The sequence below is a fragment of the Typopeltis vanoorti genome, chromosome 8 (genome assembly GCF_054136105.1).
Source record: "Typopeltis vanoorti isolate ZY-2024b chromosome 8, IOZ_Tvanoo_1.0, whole genome shotgun sequence".
NCBI classification, from domain to species: domain Eukaryota; kingdom Metazoa; phylum Arthropoda; class Arachnida; order Uropygi; family Thelyphonidae; genus Typopeltis; species Typopeltis vanoorti.
In genome coordinates, this window is record NC_143556.1 from 17,091,510 (window position 1) to 17,114,531 (window position 23,022).

Genomic DNA, 23,022 nt, shown 5'->3' on the forward strand with positions numbered 1-23,022 from the left:
GTAAACTGAGGTTTTTCTCCCCGTAAACTCAAGAAAATCGACTGTAGAACCTACACTATTTCAGACATTAAAAATAGTGTTAGGGACCACGAGTGACGTACTTTTTAAGCCGTCTCTCCACTGCAGACTGCTTAAATCAGTGATAGCCTTGGGCTAGCTTTCTCTGATTGGCTACCAATTGGAGATTGAACTGCCCACTCCGTCTCCAAAAGTTAGACATGCTGAAACGGCCTCGCCTACTCCCTGCAAGGAATTAAAAGGCATTTGCGGATTTTTTTCCAAACTTTTTAAATATTATTCTTTATAATGTAACATTAATTTGTATCTGCTCAAAAATAATTATTTCTTATTTAAATCACCTGTATAATATTATATCCTGAATCAGTACGAGTACATCGCTATCGGCAATAACATAATCAACCGAAGTTTCCTCATTTCTTGTCTCTTCTTTCCATATGACTTTGTGCACATCTTTATGTTGGAACATGGTAATATATCCAGTAAATTCTCAAAAGGTAGCCTGAGCACCTTTTAGCACTAACTTTTTGGAGATATATTTACTCTAGTACAAGCTCTTAGTAAACCAAGTCATTGGGGAAGAGAGATAGCTAAAATATATATTGGAAGATATTTGACAAAAATACTATTCACGTATTATAAGAATATATTACAGAGAAATAGGATTTTATTTTTGGATATACAATAGAAAGGAGGCAAATTATACATGAGTGATTGAAAGGATTTGTCTTTTTAGTAAAAGAGTGACCAACATAGTTTAGTATCACTCTTAACGATCTTTCATTTCAAGTGCATCGTCGTTGGCAATCCAGAAGAGGGTACCAGTTAGGTTCCACTCCTCGATGAATTTGACTATAGTTCTTGTTTATGTATGATAATCATATTCCAGCGAAAACCTACTTAGTATCCTGTGTAGGTTCCACACGAGGGTTTGCTCCAATTCGGTGATTGCTGGGTGCTGGTTAGCCAGCAAAGGTTGGGCGATGGGTAGAGCCTCTGCTACTAATGGCTCACGCAAAAAGTTAAGCAAGTTTGATCGCGGTTAGTAGTTGGAAGGGATATTTTGTTGGCACACTCTCCCTCGATGCGTCTTTGGACTTCCTGGAGGTATCAAATAATAATAATTTCTTGTGTGCTTGTAGAAGCTGTAGATGACAACCTTGGCGCAGTTGAAGTCGCACATTATTATGTGCCTGTTCTCTTCTGTATGGACTAAATACAAGTAGTCGTCTTGGCTCTATGTATGTGTAGTTACAGGTGCTAGAGGCAGCATTCAGGGCGTAGGTGATCATAAATAGGTAGATAGACAGATAGATCGGTAGATGGGGAGAGAGAGAGAGACACCTGGACTCTATCTTGTTGCTTTGAAACTTGAAACTCATTATTATCAGTTATGCAGTTGATTTGTATTTTCAGGAAGAAAATCCATACTTCGGTGTTAAACATCAACTAAATCGGAATCCCGCTAATATAAAACTTTCCTCCACTTTTTGTGTATAGAACTAGCAGTCTATAGTAGTCTTTCTTCAGCTAGTCTAACGTTATGGAAGCAATTTTACCATTTCACAGAGCTATACAACATGGGTAAATGAATTCTCCATGTCCAAATAGAAAACCAGTGTCTACTGACTATTCTTATTAGTTTAGCTGCTTCCCCTAATTTTCTAAAAACGACCAATATGCCTGATATTCATTTGTTGACCTGCTGTTTCGTTATCTAATATTTATGTTATTTATGTGCAATAGGTCTTGTGGCCTTTCGCGTGTAGATCAGATATAAAAAATATTATTTAAAGAGTATGTTTTAATAATGAAGTTTTAATGATTGACATTGACAGTCACTGAAATATTCACCTGGTGTCTGTCTAGGTTTTGGAGCCATGTACTTTCATAATGCTGGATTGTCTGTGAAAACTGTTATAGATCGATTCTAGCTGCCGACTGGAGAAACTTTTTTCCCTAGGCTTTCCTTCGACCTGATTCATTTACATGAACATCCTATCTGCTTTTTGAGAAATAAAATGTTTACGAATTTTAAAATATATTAAACTTTCTTTTGAGGTACAATGTACTGTAGCTTCTCGTTGTAAAATAATATTAATACATTACCAAGAGAAGACAGTGATGATCCACACTCATAAGGAAACTATTCATACCCAATATCTTATACTGTTTAGATAACTAAACACATCCTTCAGAAAAAAACAGATTCCCAATGAATATCAGAATACCAGCATTAAAATGGAACAAATTGTGAAATCCAATGCTATCAAGGAATAAATGTATTCTGCACCACCATAAAATATGTTCAAGAAGTATTCAAGAAGAATTAGGATCAAGACTAAATTACAATAATGAACAACAAGGATTCCATAAAGGAAGTTCCTGTAATGCTATATTTGTTATAATGCAAATAACAGAAAAGCAATAAAATTTTACAAACCAATATTTATCTGTTTTATTGACTTAGTGAACGCTTTCTACAAACTCAGATTTCAGGATGTCCAGAAAGTACTAACATTAAGAAAGTCACAACTGCAAATAATCAAAATGATCAAATATATATATATACACACACAAATGAATGTACACATACCAGCCATTGAATTAGAAACTTTCATTTAATATGTGATAGACCTCCCTTAGCCCGAATTACAGTACATATGCGATTTGGCATAGATTCAACTAGGTGATGAATTGCATCTATAGATATACCATACACTCCTTTACGTTCACCAGACACTCCTTTAACTGCTCAGATTTGATGAAAGAGAACATTGATCCGGAGTTTCTTTCTAACATGTCCCATACATTCCCAATGAGGCTCAGAACCAATTTTTCCAAAATCTTCACCAGCATTCCTGAGATACTAATTGGTTGATAGAATGGAAGTTACCATACATTCTTTCCATTCCTATGGAATCTTCCCTGCTCTCAGACTCATGTTAAACAGCCTGGTCAAAGGAATAGCCAGTTCAGATGATGGGACACTAGTACATTTAGCACATGTGCTAGTGTCCCATCATTTCCTGTTGCTGAATTCGTACTTACTCAGTTTGTACAATAGCTCTAATATCTCGTCCACATAGACTTGAGTTTCTTCATCCAGTAAAGAAGCAGAAGTGAGCTCAATATTGCGTCATCATCCTCATGCACAGCGTATTCTTTCCACATCTTCATTTTCTTAATAATCTTTTGCTTCACACCAAGCTGATAGCCTTTAATAAAATTGACACTCATTAGTTGAACAACCTCTCTTGCATCTGTAACCCTCATACCATCTGTCAACCAATTAGTATATCAGGAGTGGTGGTGGTTAAGAGTTTGGAAAAAATTGTTCTCTACCTCATTGAGAATGTATGGGATATATTATAAAACAGATCCGGGAGCAAAGTCCTCTTTCGTCAAATCTGAGCCAGTTAAAGAAGTGTCTGGTAAGCTACAGGTATGCCTGGTGTGGTATACGCTGTAATTTGTGCTAAGGGAGGTCCGTCACGGTATTAAATAAAAGCTTCTAATTCAGTTGCTGGTATGTGTACATTCATTTTTGTTTGTGTATATATATTTGTGTGTGTATATATATTCTTTCATATTCATTCTTTCCTTTACTTGCAGCATATTGATAAATTTCTTGTGGGTTGTCTTTAGCACACAGAGCCAGTTTCTTTTCATACTAAGACTTTGCTTTCCGTTCAACAGCTGTGACTATTCTACTCTTTTGCTTATAATTTTCATAACGGACATCATCCTTATGCACACAGTATTCCTTCCATCACGAATCTCTTGCTTAATAAGATTACATATCCATTCGACTCCTACCCTATTTATTCTTCGAACTCCAGGGACACATACCGCATCATTTTAGTATTGTTTAAATGCTTCCCATGCACTGTCGATATTCTTCGCATCCAGCAACTTTCCCATTCCACTGAACTCAGTATACTCCTCAGTTGGTCACAAATTTCCTGATTTGTAGTTCAGCATGTAACCTTTTTGAACGGAACATTCATAAACTTAATCACTTCCCAAGTGAGTACTGCATGATCACTGTCACCAACCGGAGGCAGAATAGTTACGTCTTTAACTATAACGCCCTCTAACCCTAATCAAATCTAGCATTCTTTGACCTCGACTTCCTTCTGTCACATACTGAATGAGATTCTATGCTAGCCAATCAATATTTGGATAATTAAAGTCTCCCATTATGATTACTCTTTTCGCGCTCATCTTTTATAATTGGTGATGCATTTCTTCATCCTAGCAAACCGATCCACCAGGTCTGTCACAACACCCCACTATGTAATAGATCTTGTTATATTCCACCTCACACGAGATGACTTCAAACTCACTGCCACATGAAATACTTTTAGTAGTAGTCCTACAATCATAGGTCTCAATTCTAACTGGATTCAAGTCATTTAGTATCATTAACAGCACCCCCCCTCCCCTCCTATCTTCTCTATCATTCCTAGAAATAGTGTACCCTTTACACTCGATACCAGTTGGTATGTCTGATTCTGATAGCTAGGTCTCACTGATGCCTACAATCTGAAGTCCCAACATATTGACCAAGGCAATATGACTATAAAATCTATATACAGTAGTATCTCGCTAATCCGAACTAATAAAAACCGTGCTCGTTCAGATTAGCGAATTTACCCCCAAGAGACAACAATAACTAGCGTTTGAGAAAAAAATAATCTGATTCTAATGATACGTCAATTTAATTCTGTAAATAAATGAAGTAACTAATAGAAAAAAAGCTACTATACTGTAACGTAAAAATTTAGTTTGTATGTACTGTATGGTTGAGGATTCTGATTTAATAAAATTGCATAGTTCGGTACATAATTTAATTTGTGTAAAAAATATCACTTTATTGTACAGAACACAAAAAAAGTTTCACAAAATAACACAAAAAGTTTTTTTTATTTCTTTGTAAAAAAGTCATTGATTTCCTTTTGCTTCTTGGAAGCTAAAGTTTTTCGAATGCTTCTTCTCGGAGCTGCATTAGCAATAAAATTTTGTGGAATGGCGTATCATTCTGCTTAGCCCATTCTATACACATATTAAAACTGTCAACTGCCTCTTCATGTTTTACTTTTTTTTTCGAGTTCTTCATCATCATCGTCTTCTAATTCATTCTGTAGCGTCATATTTATAATTTCATCATCTGATTTGATTTCGAATTCACTTTCGGTTCTACCTGTAATCTATTCCACAACATCTGTTGGTGAAATATGAACATCTGGATTTATATTTTTAACTAAATTATGCACGTTTTAAATTTCCTCATTGTGTATCACCGTAGTTATCTTAGTAAATTCTAGAAGGCCACAGTTTTTTCTATGATGCTCGAATTGCTTCAGGTTCGACGGCTTCCCAAACAGCAGCAACTGAAAATGCTACATCCTTCAAATTTATATTTTTTTATCGATGTGGTAACGTCATAATTTTGGGAAATTTCATTTAAAAGCAGGTCTTTACGCTATTTTAATTTAATGGATTGTATTATGTTCTGATCCATTGATTGGAGTACAGTTTGGAGGCAAAAACATAACCGTAAAATTTCCATCCTCACTAATCAATTCATCTGCCATAGGATGTCCAGTTATCCAATAATAAAAGTGCTTTCTGTTCCAAATTCTGGGATTTTAAATAAGTTTTAACAGACGGTACGAAATCGTTGTGAAACCAGTTTGAAAAAAGTTCGATATTCATCATCCTTTACGTTGACTTCGGTACAAAACCGGAAGGCAGCAGTTCTTAAATGGTATTGGGTTTCTTGATTTTCCAATCATAAGTAACTTTAATTTAGGTTTTCCTGAGGCGTTTGCACAAGGCATTATCGTGACACACTCTTTGTACATTTTTCGACCGAGTGCTGAGGCTTCATTTCTGTGAACTAGAGTTTTCTCTGGTAACGACCTCCAACAAAGATCACTTTCGTCCGCATTATAAATTCGATCATCGGTTAAATTAAATTCAAGAATTTTTTTCTAAAAAAGGTTTTTGGAACAGTTCTACGGTGGAAAAGTCACTAGACAGTTTCCCCCCTGATATTGATAGGTACCGAATACCGTGGCGTGTCTTAAATTTTTCTAGCCAACCATCACTTGCTTTGAATTTCTGATCCGGGTAAATTTGTGAATGGAAATGCTTTCTGCTTTAAAATGTCTCCGGAGATGGGAGTACGACGACTTCTTTCTTGAACAAACCACGTGTAAACAGCAGAATCAAGTAAAGAAAAATCACTTGTTTTCAGAGTTTGTCTCTTGCTTGGTCCTTCTTCTGTGGTTGAAACATAAGTTAAAATCCTATCTTTGTTTTGTTTTTTTATGTCACTGATTGTAGATTTGCCGACATTGTATTTAGTAGCAAGTTGTACGGCTGTTTCACCCTTTTCCAGACACTGAATTATTTTACACTTATCCGACCATGATAATGTTACGTGTTTTCTTTTGTTAGGCTTCAATCCGGTAGCCATTTTAACGAACTAAATTTTAGTGTTAAAAACAGTAAAATAAAAAATGAAGTTAATAAACAATAAAACTGTCACTTTTAAAATTTATCTAAAAAATAAAATCACTTACTAAAACAATCGATAATCATTCATTGAAAACTTACGAAAACACAAAACAATAAACGACAACTCAGACAACGTTTGATTTCAATAACCAAAGAAAACTGAGCGTTATATACAACCAGGCTTTAGGCTAAGTCGTTGTTGAAGGAACGTAAAGATAAACAAACACTGTGCAATACTGGGGACTAATCAGTTCATTACGGACAGCGGTGATACATTCCGACAATACGGTACGTACTGTACACTATAAAAAAGCAAACGTGAACACACAATAAATCAAAATAGGTCTACAGTATAACCGTACGGGGGTGGAATGAAGATGGCGGCTCGCGTGGTAGTGTTTAGTGTCGTGTATTATTGATGGTGAATTGTGAATTTGACGGTTATGATTTAGTGATTTATGCGTATTCATCAGTAATTTCAGTTAATTGCTTACTGCCATAAACAGGCACTTTATTTATTTTCCATCCAGGTAAGTCAATTGAAGTTATAAGGGCGATACGCTATTCCTACTGCCGTTAGTATCGCCATTGCTGTATTTTATATCGCGACATCTTATTGCTGGTAGACACCTTAGGGTGTCTACGGGATTTGCTAGTGGACCCTCAAAAGTCCACAGGATTACTTTTACCTGCTCGGAACACCAGAGCAATCTCTACTCTTTCTCCATCCTTGACTTAACACATTTCCAAATATTGTCATGGCAAAACTTCTTAATGAGGCCAAATTCGAAGAAGTTTATTTTGAATTCCTCAGACTGGGAAAGCTGCTGAGTGAAAATTGGCCGGGAAAGGTTAAACTGTATGACACGTTTCCCCCCGAATGTGTCTCAGACGCTGTCGCTGAAGATCATTTAGAGTCGATGCCTTCTACTCCTCCAGACTTTGCAGAAGTGCGTGCTCACAAAGTCGTCGCTGAAGATCATTTAGAGTCGATGCCTTCTACTCCTCCAGACTTTGCAGAAGTGCGTGCTCACAAAGTCGTCGCTGAAGATCATTTAGAGTCGATGCCTTCTACACCTTCAGACTTTGTAGAAGTGCGTGCTCGCAAAAAGCGAAGAACAACAGAAGAACCGCACAATGACAACACTGTAATGGAACAGGATTCTCAGGGTTCGGACGCCGCTACCTCTCCCAAAGAAAAGGTGCCTCCGGTCATCCTTAGAGAAAAACAAAAGTGGGCAGCTTTACGATCCACAATGTCCAATCTGCATATTGGCTTCATTAAGGCCAAAAACATGGATGAAGGCATAAAGATTCAGCCAGCAACAGTGACAGACTACAGAAGGTTGACCAAGGAACTGGACAACAGAGGCATCCAGTATCATACCTTTGCGCTCAGTTCAGAAAAAAATTTAAAAGTAGTCCTTCGTGGTGTCTGTGAAGACATTGACACAGCAGAAATCGCTGCTGACCTAAATTCTCAGGATCTGCCACCAGTCAAAGTGAGCAGAATGTACAAAGCAGACAAAACTCCCATGCCATTAGTCCTTGTTGAGATTCACAAAATATATAAGGATATCTACAACTTAAAAACAGTCTGTGGTCTCATCGTCACACCGGAACCACTCCGTAAAAGATCATCTTCTGGGCAGTGCCACAGGTGCCAAAAGTTTGGCCATGCCCAGAATCTATGCCGAGCAGAATATAGATGTTTAAAATGTGGAGACAGCCACCCAACCAATACCTGCACTAAGCCAAGGACCACCTCGGCCAAATGTGCCAACTGCAGTGGCCCTCATCCGGCGAACTACAAAGGATGCACTCAACACCCAAAGAACAGACGGATGGAGGCAATCAATCAGCCCTCCTCCTACAGTACAAGAACACCAGCGGCCCAGACATCAAAACCGGAGACTCATCGACCACAGTCGGAGACCTCCAACCAAAAGCAAACAAGAAGTTATGCCGATGTGACCCGTACAACTAGGCCAATTCCAGAACAAAATCAACCAAGAGCACCTAAAAACCTAACAGCTATTATCACGGCCTCACTACCAAACATGCTACAAAATTTTAGCCTATCAAACCCTACTGAAACCTCCACTAAAAGATTGCTTCGTGAAACACAGGTCATCCTCACAGCTCTCATAAATGAATAGTAACAAACTCATTCCAGCATCTCTTCAAATAGTTGCTTGGAACGCAAATGGCCTCAAAAACAAAATCCTGGAACTCCGTGCCTTCACATCTAGGTATCAGCCAGATGTTATTCTAATCAGCGAAACTCATCTAAGACCCTCAGACAACCCTACAATAAGGGGCTATCACCTATACAGAAATGACAGACTACTCTACAGAGGTGGTGGCACTGCCATCTTCATTAAAAACTACATTAAGCACCACTCTGTGAGCATTCCTTCAACCACTAACCTTGAGATCACAGGAGTGGAAGTAGTCACCAGCTCCACTGGCAAACTGAAAATCTACTCAGCTTACAATCCTCCCCAAAAATCTCTACTTCACTCTGATCTAAATGCCATCTTAGGCATCAGAGGGCCCACCATTATTGCCGGGGATCTGAATTCCAAGCACCCTGCCTGGAATTGTTCAACCACAAACAAGAATGGTTGCATCCTTTTCAATTACTTAGGATCAAGCAACGCTGTTGTGGCAGGCCCCACCGAACCAACTCATCTCAGTACGTTCGGCACTGTTGATATCCTGGATATAGCTATCCTGCAGGATATTAAACTTCAGTACAGTATCATTTCTATGGATGAACTATCATCCGATCACAATCCAATACTGCTGCATCTGGGAAATCAGGAATTCCTGTGTCCTCCTTCTCACTCCTACATTGTATGGGAAAGACTGTCAGCCGCACTCAAGGATCATATTGGACCTGTTCCTCACATACACACAAAAGAAGAAGTAGAAACTGCAGTTACAAATCTCACACAACAAATTAATTCTGCTATAAAGGTAGCTTCCTCCTACAAATCTGCCCGCAAGCCAGATCGTTTGCCTGAAGACATCATGAACTTAATCAGAGATAAAAACAGAGCTCGAAAGAGATTCCATAACACGTGTGCACCACAAGACAAAACAAATCTAAACAGATTAAATGGGGCAGTAAGAGATGCACTGAAAGCTCACAGAGACCATGTATGGGATGAAAAGTTATCCTCCATTTCACCTAGTGATCACTCCATCTGGGGACTACTGAAAAATACCAAAAACAAAGGCAGATCCCTTCCCCCAATATTAACTGATCAGGGCCTTGCTCACACAGATGTGGACAAAGCAGAGGTTATAGCGCACAGCTTGGAAGAGCAATGCAGGCCTTCGTATGGAAACCTTGACTTTGACCACATACATAAGATTCACAGCAAGGTCAGACACTCACTCAAACTTCCTATCACCAGCACTGACCATATTGCATCAACATCACCTGCTGAGATATATGACATTATTAAAAATTTAAAGAACAAAAAAGCTCCTGGACCAGACGGCATTACTAATCGTGTGATTAAACTTCTGCCCCGGAGGGCAGTAGTGTACCTGACCAGTATAATAAATGCAATTTTAAGATTTCACTATTTTCCTTCCACCTGGAAACTGGCTGACGTAATTCCCATACATAAGCCAGGCAAAGACTCACACCTACCCCAAAATTATCGTCCAATCAGTCTCATCTCAAATCTGGGTAAGGTTGCAGAGAAGGTCATCCTCTCACGACTTCAAACCTCAATAAATGACCTAAACATCCTTCCAAAAGAACAGTTTGGTTTTAGGCAACACCATAGTACTACCCAGCAAATCCACAGAATTGTTGAATACATCACAACCAGCTACAACTGGCGCCAGTGCACAGGCGCTGTTTTCCTAGACTTATCCAAAGCATTTGACAAAATCTGGCATTTTGGACTCCTGCACAAGCTTATCTCAGCCGGCATCTCACCTAAAATGGTTCATTTAATCCACTCATATCTTCAAAATAGATCAATGCAAGTAAAAATCAACAGTTCTACATCCTCCCAGCGCCACATCTTTGCTGGAGTGCCGCAGGGATCTCTGCTGGCTCCATTGCTGTTCTCTGTATACATGTCAGACATCCCACACAATCCGATGACTTCCATTTTGGCCCTATATGCAGACGATACGGCAATACTAACCAGATCTCTCAGACCCCTTTTCATTACCAGAAAGCTTCAAGAAAACATTCTAAAGCTGGAGGGTTGGTTCTCTAAATGGAGATTGGAAGTCAACCCCCAGAAAAGCTCAGCCGTTCTTTTCTCAAAAAGGCCAATGTCTCCTGTAGGAGATTTGTTACTATTCAATATTAAAATTCCCTGGCAGTCAGAAACAAATTACCTGGGTGTAATTCTCGACAAAAAGCTATCTTTCAATCAACACACCAAGTCTGCATGCACAAAGGCATCTAAAGTCATAGCACAGATCTATCCGCTAATTAATAGAAATAGCAAGCTCAGCAACAGAATCAAATTGCAGCTATACCAGTTGACGATTCGTCCTATAATCACCTATGCCTCTCCGGCCTGGAGCCACACCTCTAATGCTAACATCATCAAAATACAGCGAGTGCAGAACAAGTGCCTGAGAATGATTTTGAATGCTCCGTGGTATGTTAGAAACATTCAACTCCACAGAGACACAAATATTCCCTATATCTTCTCTTTTCTACGATCCTTAGCCACCAAGTTTTTCCTAAAGACGTCCACACATCCCAACGATTTGGTTCAACAAGCTACAGCATACGATCCAACGGACATATTCAAATACAGAAGACCAAAAGCTATATTGGCCTCCTTTAGTGATGCATAATCTCCATGCCCAATCAGGGCGAGCATTCTGCTCATAAATTTTACCTTCACTGCAACCACAACAGATAGCGGGGAATATGAAAAGCATCTTGCTTCACCCCTAAAGACATAAATGTCAATTGTCAATTGTCAATATAACCGTACAATCGACAGTATGAAAAAAAATACTGTACTGTATTCTAATATTCTAATAATAATAAAATAAATAATAACATTTAAAATAATAAGTATTAAATAAAAATAATAGTACATAAAATAATAATACGTAATAAATAAAACTTTTTTCTTTCAAATCGCAGTTCGGATTACTGGAGGATTCGGATTAGCTAGATACCACTGTAGTTCCATCCTATTTCATAACATGCTTTGCAATTCATTCTTTAAATAAAATGTTTTTTGCTCCCGTGTTTACTAATAATCTTATGTAGGGTGGCGCGTGTAACACCGGCTGATGTCAGGTGACTAAAGTGAGCGATCTGTTTCAAGTTGAGTTTTTCTAGTGGGAGTATTTTAAATAAGTGTAAGTTGTGTTTTATTTTGTGGTGATAATGTCACAAGGTATTCAGCAGTTACTTACTGCAGAAAAAAGAGCCGCTGAGAAGCTTAACCAAGCAAGGAAACGTAAGTTTCCCCTTATAAAATTAATCCGACCTACTTTCTTATGTTTACATTTTAAATTGGTTATCATTTTTCTAAATGAGAGGTAGTCATTCCACTTTGTATAGTAAGGTGTTTTAAATATATATTTTTCTCAATACCGCATTTTTATTTTATTCCACCCAGTAAATTTTAATTATATAATTATCATTACCAAATGCAAGATTTCTACAACGTTAAAACACCTGTTTTAATCCTTCTGAATAGTAATGCTTGCGTATTTGTTGATTTTGGAGAGTATTAGCGACATTGGTAAGTGTATGTTTTATTATGCAGCAGTTATTCGCTCTATTTTTTTATTTACCAATGAGAAATTGATCTGTCAGAAAATGATTTAATTTTTATTTAATTCTATAAATCATTAGTGGAATATGCGTCACAAAAAGAGTATTTATCGGAGTGAATGTTACGCAATAGCATCTTTACCCCTTGAAATGAAATGAATTTTACTCAAGTGTATTTTCATTGTTTTGCCGAAGTTATCTTTCGATAATTTGAAAAAATAAATAAATAAGTTACTTTTTTTTTTTTTAATTTGGTTCTCTTTTACCTGATCGTGTACAGCTGCTACAAACAGTACTCGACTTCCTGCATTTTCTGGTCAGTATCTTCACATCATTGTATCCTCCTTCAACGCATTTCTCATGTTCCTTTTCCATACTTACATAGGTTTTCCCCTTGTGTCTCTTGTCTTGCTTGCTCGCTAGGCTTACTTTGGATATCTCACATTTCTATTTGAACATATCCAAACTATCTGAGTTGTTTCCTAATGGTTTTATTCCTAAATTTGTTCTTATTGTTTTCTTTCTTATCTTGGCACTTCTGGTTTTTCTTTCTATCTCACCTTACTGAATAATCTTATTTCTTGGTTTGCAGTTGGCTGAATTGTTTTGGGATTGATATAATCGTAAAACAGTACTGGGATATAATCAGAGCAATAAACTGACAGTTTTTTTATTATTATTTTTTTTTTAATTTCGCTTAAACAGTTTCCTGTTTAGCATGTAAACTTTCCAATTGACATCAACTGCTGAGTTTTTAGATTTTCTCTTTCCTGAGTGAAAACTGATTCTAAATATTTAAAGGCTACTTGTTTCAGACTTTAATCTTGAAAATTAATTGTTCTTTCTTCCTGAGCTATTAGGTTTTTTTTTTCTTTTTTTTCTTCCTTTTGGCTAATTCTCATATTCCTTTTTTCTTTAGCATTTCTTCATTCCATAAATTAAAGGTCTCCCTCTAATTTTGCACTATTACAACATCATCTGCAAAAGCTAATTCTGAGAATTCCAATTACATCAGCCAATTTTCTGAAATGGTTTCCTTTTTTACTCCACTACTTTTGATGATATGGTCTATCAGTAAAGTAAACAAAACTGGTCTGAGAGTGCATCCTTGTCTTATTCCCATTGTATTCATAAATTCTTAGCTGTTGTTAGTTCTTAATTTTGGCAGCTTTGGTAGAGACTTTAAATTGGATCAAACTTTTTTTCACTTTTCTTACAGTACTTTCTACAGTTTTCTTTTCAAACATCAGTGAGGTTCCTTTCCATATTGTTGTTTTCTCACTTTTTGTCTGAGAATGAAAATTTGATTGTGGGTGTGTCTGGTTTGAAAAACCACCAATTTTCTTCTAATTGGGCTACTTGTATACAGAGGCTAATGACTTCACATCAATTGCCTTAGTATCCCATAATGTAATGGGAGCCAGACTCAGAAGAGATACCAAGATTGAAGTAATGCAGCAGTCGTATATTTCCCATATACAAGTAGTCAAAAGTCCAGTCATGAGGTTATTTCACCTGCAAACTTTGCTTACACTTGGATAAAGGATGAACCAAGAATATAATTTTTTGGCATATTTAATGTATAGCATAACCAGTGAAAAAACTTTCAACATCTCTAAGGAGAATCAACCAGTTCAAAACAACTGGTTGGTTTTGAACTGGTAAAACCTTATCAAAATGGACTAATAAAAGGTGAATATATAGACGCCTGGCCTGTGCCTATGCCTTCTATGTAGTCCGTGCTAAGACAACTCGTGAATGCCTGGGAGTGTATTCCTGTAAGCTCTTTGGTCAACTTTTATGAAATGGGGTGGTCAGACTGAAGAGAGAGAGAGGTGTAGTATAGCAGCTAGAATAGAGAATGTTGGTGCTGGTAGAATGGCCTCAAACACACAGAGATTGTTATGTTTATACACAAATGTAAAGATTATTTGAAACAAGAGAGCTGAGTTTGTTGCATTGATTGAGATATATGCCCAAAAATAATTGGAATAAGTGAAACTTGGTTGTCTGAGGAGGAGGATGTGATGTCAGGAATAGAATTAGAAGGATATATAATTTTCTGGAATGATAGAATTGTGAAAAGAGGAGGTGAAATGCTGATGATAGCAGAAGAATTATATCTGCAAAGTGTCAAAGTTGGTAGTGCCTGCACAGATTTTGAATCTGTGTAGTGCAAAGTTGAAATAATCAGGTTAGTATATATAATAAGATATTGCTATAGACCAGGGAATACAGAGAATACTGATTATGAAATGTTTAGGCAAATTAGTTGGGAATGTAAAAAGAAGGTATCCTGATGGGAGACTTTAATTACAGGAATATAGACTGGAAGGAGGAGATAGTGTGTGAGAACAAGAAGAGCGAGTTTGTCAAATTTCTGAGAGATAAGTATCTTAAGCAGCATGGGATTGAAGCAACTAGAAGCTTTAATGTTTTGGATTTAGTGATAACTTCACAAGATGTAGTTGTTAATGAAGTGTTCACACTGCCTTCAGTTGGTGAGAGTGTTCATGAGATACTTGTTTGAGATGTGATGAAACAATGACAAGAAAAGGTCACTGCCAAAAATGGATACATCTGGAAGTATAAAGCAGGTGAATATAGGAAGCAGTGTTCACTTAGCATCAGTACGTTGGGTAGATGAGCTGAGTGGAAAAGATGTTGACAACACATCATGTTGGAGGCTTAATGGATTGTATACAGCACTCGGAAAGGATTAAAACAGATTTTTAATACTTTCTATATTTCGTCTCAGTCACTGGGACATCTTCAGAGATTACAAAAAACTAATGTAACATATACACAAATACCACACAATACTAAGCTAGCCACGTGGGTGACTCAAGTCCTATCCAGGCGGTGGTCCCTCAGTGGGCGATAGTAGGTGGCCTAGAATGTAAGGTGGGATCTCTGATGATTAATGTTTCCAAAATCTTACATTCTAAGCCACCTACTTAAATTAGGCTTTGCCTAATTTGCCATAAATTCTGGTTATTTTTCTTGGAAGAACAAAATTTACAAACAGATAGAGGGAACCGCTATGGTCCCCCCCTCACCCCCTCTTGCCAATTTTTATATGGAAAATTTTGAAAAACGATCCATAGACTCAGCCCCTCTCAAACCTTCGATCTGGCTAAGATGATGTGTTCTCTGATATGTCTGGGCCATGAGGCCATATAGAGAACAGATCATCTATCTCAACAGCCTACATCCAAGAATCCAGTTTATGATGGAAAAGGAAAATAAAAAAATAATAACAATAGTTTACCATTCCTTAGACACACCTTAGTTACACGCCTTCCTAATGGTATACACTTTCCTTCGCTGTGTATATAGAAAGCCTACGCGTGCAGGCAGATACATTCGCAAACTCTCCCATCACCACCCTGCTCAACAATGTGGCATTATTAAAACTCTAACCAAGAGAGCCCACAATCTTTGTTCCAGTGGATCGACCACATACACAACACGTTCCTCTCCAATGACTACAGCGATTAAAATAGTGTTTCCCAGATTTTTCCTACGATGAACATTTCACAAATCCTGAAATATTCACGGAACACCTTGGTTATTTTGTAATGTATTAATAATTAATTATGGCATAATCATAAAGAGTATTAGTACACTTATATGGTATGACATGTTGACAAATATAAAATTACATTTAAATCAGTTATCATTCACTGGACTAATGAAATCTTGTAGCATATTGTAATTTCCTCAGGCCAACGTCATTAAATTAATTTACGCTGATTTTCATTGATATATCCCATAATGATCACCAAAAATTTATAATATTATTATGAAATACTTACAAGTGAATGCAGACTTTTTCTCATTTTCTTTATACTTCCTTGCTGATTGGTCACTAACATTTGCAACATATTGTTATTTCGTTCAGTTTTGAGAACAGAGGATATGCTGCCCATTGTTGCAATCAGCTTGCAGGCAATTTTTATGATTGTCGTAAACAGCAGTATTCCCTTTCCCGAATTACTTCCATGTTTAAAAATACACGGCTTAGTCACTGACATCACGGAACACTTATTTACTTTCCGTGGAACACAATAATATTAAATTAAATTTAAAAAAAATTAAAATGGGGGGGAACAGTATTGCTTGCCATTTATGAGGATCTTCTTCCTCTTGTACCTTATCCCATCTATTTGGGGTCGGCCTTTTTTACATGATGTGACTTTTGCATGATCCCAACCGACTTCTTGCAGAGCCTAACATTGGGGATGAGGGTATTTTTGTCTGTAGAAGCATGTTCACAGGGCTGGTTTGTCTGTTCTGAGGGATGAAAAACCAGAGTTTTCGAGAGGGGAAAACCCTCCACCTCTGTATAACTCACCTTTAGTCAAAAGATACCAAATAAAGGTTCCTCACATCATGGACAGGAATTGAACTTGGGTCTTTCCGACCAAAGGACATTGTCTATACTGTGTCTGAGCTATGGGGGATCCCTTGCCATTTATGAGGATGACTCCCCCAAATCTTGGCAATAGAGAGACATCATCCCAATTTAAATTTGGGGTGTAGAAGTGTTTAGGCATGCTCTATAAATAACTGCTCAAACCACAACCTGAACCCAATGTAAAAGGTGAGTATTGGACCATAGGATATCGTGGTCGATGTCCACTCCATGCTGAGCAGAGCCAATTTTTCAGGTTTATTATTGTTAATATAAGACTGGTGTTCTTGTAGTCATTTTTCAACAGAACATCCAAAGTATGAGTGGAGGCACTCACATTGAATTTGGTAAACACCAGAGAGCAGGGGGAGGCTTTTTATCTTTCATGGATGGCAACCATCACCATGAAAACCAGGTGATCAAATTCATGCACAATAATCCATGAGGTCTGATCAAAGCCTTATACAATCAAACCATAACCTGTTTTTCTGTGGCAAGGTCCTTCACATCATTACCATTATCCGATGTGATGACTTCACAACTTGTGCAATGTGGGTCCCCAAATTTCAAGTCCTTGTCCACCACCACTCCTAGATTTTTCATCTCATATCTCCTGCAAAGTTTCCCCATCAAGTGTATACTTTGCATCCCATTGTTGCTTACCAAATTTCAAAACTTAGTACTTTGCAACACTGAACTAATAGTTCCACTTACTTGCTCATTCATACACTATATTGAAGTTCTCCTGTAAGGCCCTGTCTGCTTGATTCTATGTTGTTTTCCTCAATTTTGCGTCATCTGCAAACAGTTGCATATCACCAGGTAAACCAGTCCCAATATCATTAACACAAGTTGAACAACAATGGCTCCAATACAGACCCCTGTGGCATACCACTAGTGATTTTGTTCTTTTGGAATACTTCATCCTCATATACAACTTTCTGATACCTATCTGACAACCAGTCATCACTCCAACTTGCTAGTCTGTTATCCAGCCCCATCCATTTCAATTTATTTAACACCTTGTGTGGCAATCAAAAGCTTTTGCAAAATCTAAAGTATACCACTGTATATGTATCTACCTTATCCAATACATTTGTTACCTTGTTATAGTACGTAAGTAGGTTGGCAAAACATGATTTCCCTTTAACAAACCCATACTGACAATCACAAAAGCTTTTGCAAAATCTAAAGTATACCACTATATATGTATCTACCTTATCCAATGCATTTGTTACTTTGTTATAGGACGTAAGGAGGTTGGCAAAACATGATCTCCCTTTAACAAACCCATACTGACAATCACAAAAAACACTGCTATTATCAATCCATTTCTGTATCTTAGTTCTCACAAATCTCTCCAATACCTTAACCACAACTCCAGATACCTGCTATTATCTTTATCTTGAGTTTTCATTCTTCTCCTACCCCATCCTTTTGGTCACTCCTGTAATCATGCCTGTCTACAGCAACCTATCTAATGGCATTTGTAAAGAGCAGGGAGTGAATTCTTGGATCCCAAACTCAACACATTCTGTTTCTTAATAGAAGTTGGAAAGATCTTAATAGGCCTTTCCAACCTTCTGCTGCCTTTTTACCATTCCCATGTTATATTTAGAAGAATTTTTTGCTGAAAATGTGTGCAATCTCATAAATTAATGACTAATATTTCAGTGGAACACATAAAAGCATTGAATTGAATAGTAATAGCTGATGATTCTATATATAGTTGAATTCCATTCAGTAGTAAAGTTTGTCACAAATACATTGCTTGTATTGTGGTGGTGGTTGCATTTGGTTGGCTTTTGATGTTTGTCACTCAAAGAAATGAGTGACATAAAGCAAAAGCCAAATTTGACCATATAGTTAGTTCATTTGCTGTTTCAGTTAAATTTAGTTTATATAATTTCCATTAGACCAATATAAAGTACGGATATTTTTCTGTTTTATTTGATATTCTATTTTTTTATTTTTTGCTTATATTTTCATTAAGCTGTGGAATATTATATACTAAAAATGTGGGCTTTGGAATTTTAAATAATATCAGAATAGTTTCACATTAGACAGTAAAAGAGACATTGTAAGATAATACCAATAACTAAATATGAAAAGTTTTTTTGTGATTAGTAAGATGCATTTGATTTGATCAAAATGACTCATATATTATCAAAAACAGGAACTGTTTTTGTAAACCTTTTTCTCAGATAAGACAAAATTAACCAGTCTCATATTTAGGTTTTATGGCTTTATCCTGAAAATCTGGATTTTCCTTCGCCAAAGCAAAACTGAACATAAGAACACATTGATTGTCATGACAATTATTGACAACAATGGTCAAAGTAATTAAGAATATTGTTATATTTGTAATTATTATATTAATATACTAAAATGTTTGTAATTAATATTATAAAAAACAGTTGAAGATAACTGAATGATAAACAAATATTTGTTTTATGTGCAAAGATTGTGTTATAGATATATATATAATATACATATATATAGGCAAAGCACTTCGTTTAAAGGAGGCTAAGGAAGAAGCCCAAGCAGAAATCTTAAAAATACGCGAGGAACGAGAAAGGCAGTTTAAGGAATATGAGGCAGCAGTAAGTAATAGTTTTTTTTTTTTTTTTGCCAAATTACCTTTCACATACCAGCTAAACTTGAGTAGTGAAGTATTAACCTTCTAATATTCCAACAGGTGTTTGAAATGTTCCTTTTCATTCTTTTAAAGTATAATAAGAATTTTTAAATTACTTTTTTATTTAACAAAGCTGTCTTGGCAATCATCATCATCAAATTCCTGACATGTACCCTCAAAGGGTGTACAGGATATTATGATAGTACTACATGAAGAACTTATATCATTACTAACTTCCTATCAACAATTTTCCTCCAAATCAATCTGTTATCTGTCAAGACACCAACATTATCAGATCTTATATTTCTGGGGTGCTTAAGGGTCAAAGCTATATAACTGAGTGGAGACCTCCACATAGCCTTTAAAGGAATGTGGAGAACTGACCAGGGCTTCTGACCTAATGTACAATCCTCACCTTCTCGTGGTGCACCCTGTTAGGTATCTACCTGAATACTGAACGAACGAGGATGGGCTGGCAATTTGGGATTTAGCCGACCAAATTGTTTTCTTATTGGCTTAAACAAAAATACAAATGATGGTACAACATGACAAAATTTCAGGTCGGCTTGGGCGTAACTCGGTTAAACAAGGCCCCCATTGTTTCCGTCAGGGAACCAGGGCGAACAGCAAAAAGTCAGCTACTGTAACAAATCTGAAAGCACACCCCAACTCAACATCACCAGAGTTAAAGATCGGTACTATCAACATAAGAAGCCTGAATGGCAAAGAAATGGAGCTAACTGAGGAATTAGATAAGTACCAGATCAACATAATAGGGTGACCGAAACTAAAAAGACAAAAACTGGCGAGATCTTTTTGAGCAATAAATACAAAATGTTATATTCTGGAAATGACAATCAAGGAAAAAAAGGAGTAGCCATAGTATTCAACACAAAATACGAGGCTAATCTTCTTGAATGGCAGGCAGTCTCAAGTAGAGTAATGTGGGCTAATATCAGAATGGGGAATTGGACAATGAGACTTATTTGTGCCTATGGTCCACAGAAGGTTCTACTAAGGTAGAAGTGGAGGAATATTTTGAGTCTTTAGAGAAAGCTTCTGACACAATGAAAAAGGAAAAGTTGGTCCTTGTTGGGGATCTAAATAGCAGAGTAGGAAATGATTGTCAGACATACAAAAATATTTTGGGAAAATTTGGAGAAAAGAGCAAAGCTAATAATAATGGCAAATACCTGTTGCATTTCTGCTCAGGACATGGACTGGTTATTACTAACACCATGTTCCAACATAAAAATGTGCACAAATTCACATGGAGAGAAGAAGCAAGGAATAAGAAAAGTCTCATTGACTATGTTATTGTTGATAGTGATGTTTTCTCCCTGGTGCAGGACACCAGAGTGTACAGAGGATTTGAAATTGGAAGTGATCACTATTTAGTCTTGAGCAGGATAAAATTGAATTTCATATTGAAAAGAATAACATCTAAGAAAGTTTTAAAGCGAATAAAAGTTGAGCAGCTCTCAGATGTGAACTGTAGACTAAAATACAGAAAGATTATTGAAAAGAAAATGAAAGAGTTTGAGAACAGGAATCAAACCTTGGAGATTCAATGGCAAACGTTGAAGAAAACATTGATTGATTCAGCAAGAGAGGCATGTGGTGAGGTTGTGTGCAAGGATAAAAAAATCAGAACTCCCTGGTGAACACAGGAAGTTAAAGAGGCAGTGAAGGAAAAGAAGAAAGCATATCAAAAGTTCCAGGCAAATAAGTCAGCTTTTACTCTTACAGAATACAGAGACAAATGTAAGAAAGCTAAACAGTGTGTAAAACTAGCTAAACAAAAGTCATGGGAGGACTTCGGCAAGAATATAGAAAATAAATATCAAGAAGGTTGTAAAATATTTTGGAGATTGTTGAAGAAGCTTAGGAATGGAGGAAAGAGTGCTGTAAAAGGAGTTAGAGATTATAAAGGTGACATGAAAATAGGAGAAAAATATATCCTTGAAGTATAGAGTAATTACTTTGAAAAACTGCTAACTGAAACAAGCAGTGATGACAGCACAGTGATAAAAAAAAAAACACTGACCAGGCATGCAGTCAGGAATACATATCCATACTTGAAGTAGAAAAAGCCATCAAAGGCTTGAAATGTGGAAAGGCAGCAGGAGTAGATGATATTCGACCAGAAATGCTGAAGTATGGTGGTATAAAAGTCTTACAGTGGCTGCACTGCATAGTTCAGAAAGCCTGGACAGAGGGATGAATTCCCGATGATTAGAGTAGAGCTCTCATAGTACCCATATATAAAAAGGGAAATAAAACTGAATGTGAGAATTACAGAGGTATTTCCCTACTGAGTGTTCCTGGCAAGATCTATGCAAGTATACTTGAGAAACGGTTGAGAAGAATTGTGAAAGAAAAGCTTGGTGAAGAACAAGCTGGATTCAGGCCAAATAGAGGCTGTTAGGATCAGATCTTCACTTTATGACAAATAGTCGAGAAAGCATGGGAATATAACAAAGATCTGTATTTAAGTTTTGTATATCTGGAAATGGCATATGACAAGGTGCCAAGAGAGAAGCTATTCAATACGCTACAGTTATATGGTGTCAATGCGGCATTATATCAAGCAATACTTAGTCTGTATTTGAGTTGTAAGTCGGCAGTTAGAATTGAAGGAAGTACAGGAAGGTGGTTTAATGTTAAATCTGGTGTGAGACAAGGATGTACGTTATCCCCCTCTGTTATTCATTATCTATATGGATAACATTATGAAGGAAAGTGGTATTAAACCGGATATCAAAATTGGAGATGTTAATGTCAGTTCTTTGCTTTATGCGGATGATGTTATACTTCTAAATAAATCCGCTACAAGTCTGCAAGATTCTCTTACTAAATTGAGTAGCTGTTGTAATAGATATGGTATGAAGGTCAGCAATAAAAAGACAAAGACAATGAAAATAGGCAGAATCATTGAAATTGTCAACTGTGTTGTGAATGGAGAACCTGTGGAACAAGTAAAACATTTCAGCTACTTAGGCACAATTTTTACTGAAGATGGCAAATTAAATATAGAAATAGACAACAGAATCAGCAAAGCTGGTATGGTGGGAAGTCAATAGAATAAATTCATATGGAATAAGAGAGAAATTAGTCGGAACACTAAATTACTGTATACAAGACAGTGTTCAAACCAGTTTTAACTTATGGATCTGAGAGCTGGGTCAGAAGTAAAACACTTGACCAAAGACTAGAGACTGCAGATATGAGAGTCCTGAGAAAGATTAGAGGCATGAACAGATGGCATCAATGGCAATATCATATTAAAAATGAGGATATTAGGAAAGAACTTGACATTGTCAGCATCCAGGAATGCATTAGCAGAGCTAATCTAAGGTGGTATGGTCACTTAAATAGAATGGGAGAGGAAAGATTAGCAAAACAAGTGTTCTCCTGGTTGGCAGGAAAACGACCCAGAGGAAGACCAAGATATAGGTGGATTGATACGGTACAAAGTGCCTTAGACGATAGAAATATAAGATCTGATAATATTGGTGTCTTGACAAGTAACAGACTGATTTGGAGGAAAATTGTAGATAGGAAGTTAGTAATGATGTAATTTTTTCATGTAGTACTGTCATATCCTGTACACCCCTTGAGGATACATGGCAGGAA

The 23,022-nt window shown here is 36.9% G+C and overlaps 1 protein-coding gene across 1 annotated transcript in view; it reads left to right on the plus strand.

Annotated features, from left to right (window-relative positions):
- The first annotated feature begins 11,858 nt into the window (after positions 1 to 11,858).
- The window catches only part of Vha13 (V-type proton ATPase subunit Vha13), a 45,104-nt gene continuing 33,940 nt past the window's right edge, over positions 11,859 to 23,022 (plus strand). The window contains exons 1-2 of the mRNA XM_090396536.1: positions 11,859 to 12,011; positions 19,251 to 19,351. Coding sequence (XP_090252662.1) covers positions 11,939 to 12,011; positions 19,251 to 19,351 — 174 coding nt within the window. The 5' untranslated portion in view covers positions 11,859 to 11,938. The remainder of the gene's footprint in view (positions 12,012 to 19,250; positions 19,352 to 23,022) is intronic.